At 29.7% G+C, this 4,771-nt stretch overlaps 1 protein-coding gene across 1 annotated transcript in view; it reads left to right on the top strand.

Moving 5' to 3' along the window:
- Window positions 1-4,078, top strand: part of LOC106469501 (kinesin heavy chain-like) — a 30,622-nt gene extending 26,544 nt beyond the window's left edge. The window contains exons 16-22 of the mRNA XM_013930001.2: window positions 314-488; window positions 776-877; window positions 1,243-1,303; window positions 1,905-2,084; window positions 3,456-3,592; window positions 3,760-3,839; window positions 4,002-4,078. Coding sequence (XP_013785455.2) covers window positions 314-488; window positions 776-877; window positions 1,243-1,303; window positions 1,905-2,084; window positions 3,456-3,592; window positions 3,760-3,839; window positions 4,002-4,078 — 812 coding nt within the window. The remainder of the gene's footprint in view (window positions 1-313; window positions 489-775; window positions 878-1,242; window positions 1,304-1,904; window positions 2,085-3,455; window positions 3,593-3,759; window positions 3,840-4,001) is intronic.
- The last annotated feature ends 693 nt before the right edge of the window (window positions 4,079-4,771 follow it).

Raw genomic sequence — 4,771 nt, 5'->3', positions numbered from 1 at the left:
ACCCAGATTTATTGACGATCAGTTTTTGATCTCAGTTTATGGTGAATTTTGTATACTTGTGTTGAATGTTACTTGAATTTTTTTTAACTTAATATTGCAATTTGCTTAGTTTTTTTAATTGTTTCATCCATTAATGTATTATTGTTTATCTGTTTGTAGTTTCCTGAGCTTTTCTTCTTTGATTTAACATGTTTGGGTTATTTCAGTGGCTAGAAATCCCCGCTAAGTTATTTTTTGTTTCAAGAGCTAGGCATCAGAAAGATCTTCTGTATTATTTTTTCAAAATTCGTATAATTGCTCATTCGTGTTATAGAGGAGATGCATATTTTGACATCTAAAGAGAAAGAAAAGGAGAAGAACACAGCAGAAGAAATGAAGGAAGCTTTGGAGCAACAAATCGAAAAACATCGGGAAACTCACCAGAAGCAACTTTCCACTCTCAGGAATGAAATATCAGTAAAACAGGAGTTAATTGAACAGCTGAGAGAGTAAGTACGCTGTTAAAACTATCAGAGATCTGATAAATGACCAATATATGTTCATAGAAAAGATTGCCCACTAAGGCATGGTTGACTAGACTATGTTTATTATCTAGTCAGATTTTTCCGTTTTAAATCTTCAGTGGTGTTAAGAAACTTGAATCACAGATGGTAAACACCTCGGTGAAAGTAAGGCCTTTTTACTTTTTTTTTTTTTCAAAATAAAAATTTAAAGTGTTATGACACATCATCAGAAGGCATCAGAAAAAAAGTAATTTAAGCATTAATTTTTTTAGTACCAACCAAAAATATTCTGTGGCTCAGGACCGACTTCAGCAGGAATATGAACGACTGAAGCAGGAAGAAAAGGATAAATCTCAGAAACTCGAGGAGTTATCGTAAGTTAAGCCATGTTTACACAGCTGTTAATGTTAACTTCAGTGAATAACATTTGTCATGCTAAAAGAGTGAAAAAAATGTGTATAATCAAACGAAACAAAGAAGAAAGTCGAATCTTATCAGTATCTTTTGAATTATTATAATGCATAAATATATATAACATATAAATAACTGTGGTATTAAAAATGAAATTTCCCATCAGTATTACATAAGCTATAATAAACAAAATAACTACCTAAGAAATAACCAATGAGGTCATAAATAAAAGGTTATTAATAATAAGAAAATGTATACAAACAAACTAATCCCTTGTTAATTTAGTGTGGGTTTGATATTATGGTTTTGTTGGATAATTGTATTTTAGGCTTCTAAACAGTCAACGAGAACAAGCTCACCAGGACTTAAAGGGATTAGAGGAAACTGTGGTAGGCATTAGTCATTGGTTAAACTGTTCTTCCTTTGTGTACCTCTAACAGAGTAAGTTATTTTATAGTTGTATAGTTGGTTTTAAAGAATATTTTTAATTAACTATTTAGTATTCATTTATTGAATAAGATGATGTGTCGTTTGATGTTGTTTACGATAAGTGCACTTCTGTTGAGTTTGAACATTTATCCAATAAGGTTTTATGATTTATTTTCTAGTAACTTTTATATTTTTAAAACAATTGGAAAATTTATAAGCAAATTCAACTGAACGTGGATATTTATGTGGAGTTATAACTTAGATTATGTTTTATTATTGAACATGCAAGTCCTAAAATGAATGCTACCTAATGAAACCTCCATTAGAGAAACAGGGTATTAAAATTAGTAGTGATTTAGGCCAACCTCCCTTGGAAAAACTGGGCATGAAAAGTAGTTGTAACCTAGGCCAACCTCCATCGAAAAAAGTGGACATCAAAAGTGGTAGTAACTAGGGCAACCTCCATCGAAAAAAGAGGGCGTTAAATAAATAGTAACTTAAGCATATTTTCTCTGGGCATTTAAATGTTGAGCTAAAAAAAAAAAATTATATTTTCTGTAGGCTAAAGAACTGCAGACCCTTCACAATCTCCGTAAACTGTTTGTACAAGATTTACAGAACCGGGTGAAGAAGGCTGCAGCTGGTGATGATGCAGAAGATACTGGGGTGAGCTTAGCTCAGAAACAAAAAATCTCATTCTTAGAAAACAATCTTGAACAGCTGACCAAGGTCCACAAACAGGTAATTGTATGGTCAGATAGTTTTAGTTGTTAGTGGAGAAAGATTCATCTTTTAGGATATAGTTATAAGAACTCTGCTTCTAATAAGGGTTTTTTTTTCTTATATTGATGATAAAATTTTTGAAAGTTTTAACTGGACTTTTGAAGTATTTTTCTGTATGTTTGTATCTCCCTGAATCATCTACTACTAGCCATTGTTAGTGGTCTTGATCCAAACTTTTCATTGCAAATAAAGTTAAAAATTAGTTATTTATACACTACCAACTTTTATTTTCTTACTGCCTATGAAATAAAGTGTGATAACATTTAATGTAAATTGTATCTGATGTTTTTCATTTATATTAAATCATAATTTCCATGAGATAGGATAAAACACATATTTGGTAGAAACTAAAGATTTCTACAATCTGTCTTCTTTGTTGCGTTAAACTGGAAGATTCGATATTAAGTTAAATAATTAAATTTATCAGAATTAAAAACCTGTATTTAATGTGAATTCCGATTTAGTTCTTCCCTAGGTAAGGTATAGGACAAAAATTATTATGAGATTTTGCACACCCTGATTTGCTAACCTAAAAGATTTTGTACTGATATGCTGAATAAGAGGTTTTGTAATTGTTCGGAAAATATTTGATGTCTAATATAACAGTCCTACACTGTACTAAGCGTTTGTGACAATATTTCAGTTACTACAATACAGATTGGTTGTTGGATTGATTCTACAGTTGAAGATTTGATTTCACAGTTGAAGATAAAGTGCTTGAATTATCAAGTTTTGATTTAGAATGTATTTTGCAATGATTCCAAATCTTTTAAAGGCTAAAATCAATAAAGTTTCTGAGTAATTTGGTCATTCAAAACCAGTATTTCCAGAGAGAAGAAATTAGAATGTACTTTAAGACAAGATACTATTATTTCACTGATAGATGAAACTTCTTTGTTATTATTTCTGTACTTTTGGGATCATTCATAAAGTATAAAGTTCTTTCACGTAAATAAAATAAAATTTCGGGTTTCATTGTTTCTCTGTGTTTCACATAATTTAGCATTCATATAGTATAAAACTCTTAAATGTAAGTAAAATAAAATTTTGGGTTTCCTTGTTTCTCTGTGTTTCACATTAATGTCATTCATATAATATAAAACTCTTACACGTAAATAAAATAAAGTTTCGGGTTTCATTGTCTCTCTGTGTTTCACATTAATTTAGCATTCATATAGTATAAAACTTAAATGTAAGTAAAATAAAATTTTGGGTTTCCTTGTTTCTCTGTGTTTCACATTAATGTCATTCATAGAATATAAAACTCTTACACATAAGTAAAATAAAGTTTCGGGTTTCATTGTCTCTCTGTGTTTCACATTAATTTAGCTTGTTCGTGACAATGCTGATTTGCGCTGTGAACTACCTAAACTGGAAAAAAGGTTGAGAGCCACATTGGAAAGAGTGAAAGGATTAGAAGCTGCTGTAAAAGAAGCTAAAGAGAGTGCTATGAAGGATCGAAAAAGGTTCGTTCCTAATTCACACTAACCTTTCTACAAAGTGTCTGAAAATACGAAATAGTAATTTATAAAAATTGTTTTTTAAATATATTATTACAGCTTTAAGATTTAGGGTCTTGATCAACAAGTTTCAAGTTAATAACTTCTAATAATTTGAATGCTTTGATTATCAGGTACCAGTATGAAGTAGATAGAATCAAGGAAGTTGTTCGACAGAAAAGTTTAGCACGCAGGGGACATTCTGCCCAGATAGGTAAGCTTTAGTATTGCTTGTCTAGGAGAAACCATTTTTGTTGAAAAAATGTATAAATTAACGTCCTCTGTTTTTTGTAAGATGAAGGTTAATACGTAGAATTTTAGTATAATTTGTAAATAAAAAAAATTTTTTTTGTCTTTTATTTTTTCCCCTCTTTAGCTAAACCTATTCGAGCTGGCCATCACCCTATAAACTCTGGTTTTGGTGGTTTCCGTAGTGGTCCAGATAAAATGTAAGATACCTTGTATTTTTATGTGTGTTAAAGTTGCATATTAAATTTTTATGAATGTATTAACAATCTGATATCATAATTATGTAATGAAATCTGTAAGTCTCTTACACAAAAATGCTTAAAAACTTACATGGTTATGAATTAATTTAAACCATTGATACAGCTCTTTTAACACAAAATTTAGTATTATAATTCGAGCTCAATCTATCAGTTATGCCTAAGTAGGTTACACCATTATTATTTGGCATAGTAATATATATGCTTAAGCCTAGTTAGTTCTGTCACTTGTACATGAAAATAATTTTAAAAAATACATAAATAAATAAATCTCATATTTTGCCTGTTATCAGATTCTTTTATAAAACTTTTAGATTTTAAATGCTTGTATTCTAGACTTAACTGTTTCAAAGCACATTTACAAAAATTGTTATTAATCATTTCTAGTTTTTAAACTAACAGTTCCGAGTTAATGCGCATGTCTTCATTCATAAAAGTTGAGGGTTTATGATGGTAAATATACGTATAACAAATAAGAGTATCTTCAAGTATATTTAACAGCATTCTCTTTGTTAGGTAGTAGTGGTCCAGATAAAATGTAAGATACCTTGTATTTTTATGTGTGTTAAAGTTGCATATTAAATTTTTATGAATGTATTAACAATCTGATATCATAATTATGTAATGAAATCTGTAAGTC

This window comes from Limulus polyphemus, unplaced genomic scaffold (assembly GCF_000517525.1).
Source record: "Limulus polyphemus unplaced genomic scaffold, Limulus_polyphemus-2.1.2 Scaffold3517, whole genome shotgun sequence".
NCBI lineage: Eukaryota > Metazoa > Arthropoda > Merostomata > Xiphosura > Limulidae > Limulus > Limulus polyphemus.
Note: the sequence above shows the minus strand (reverse complement) of the source record. Positions and strands in the feature narration are given on the sequence as shown.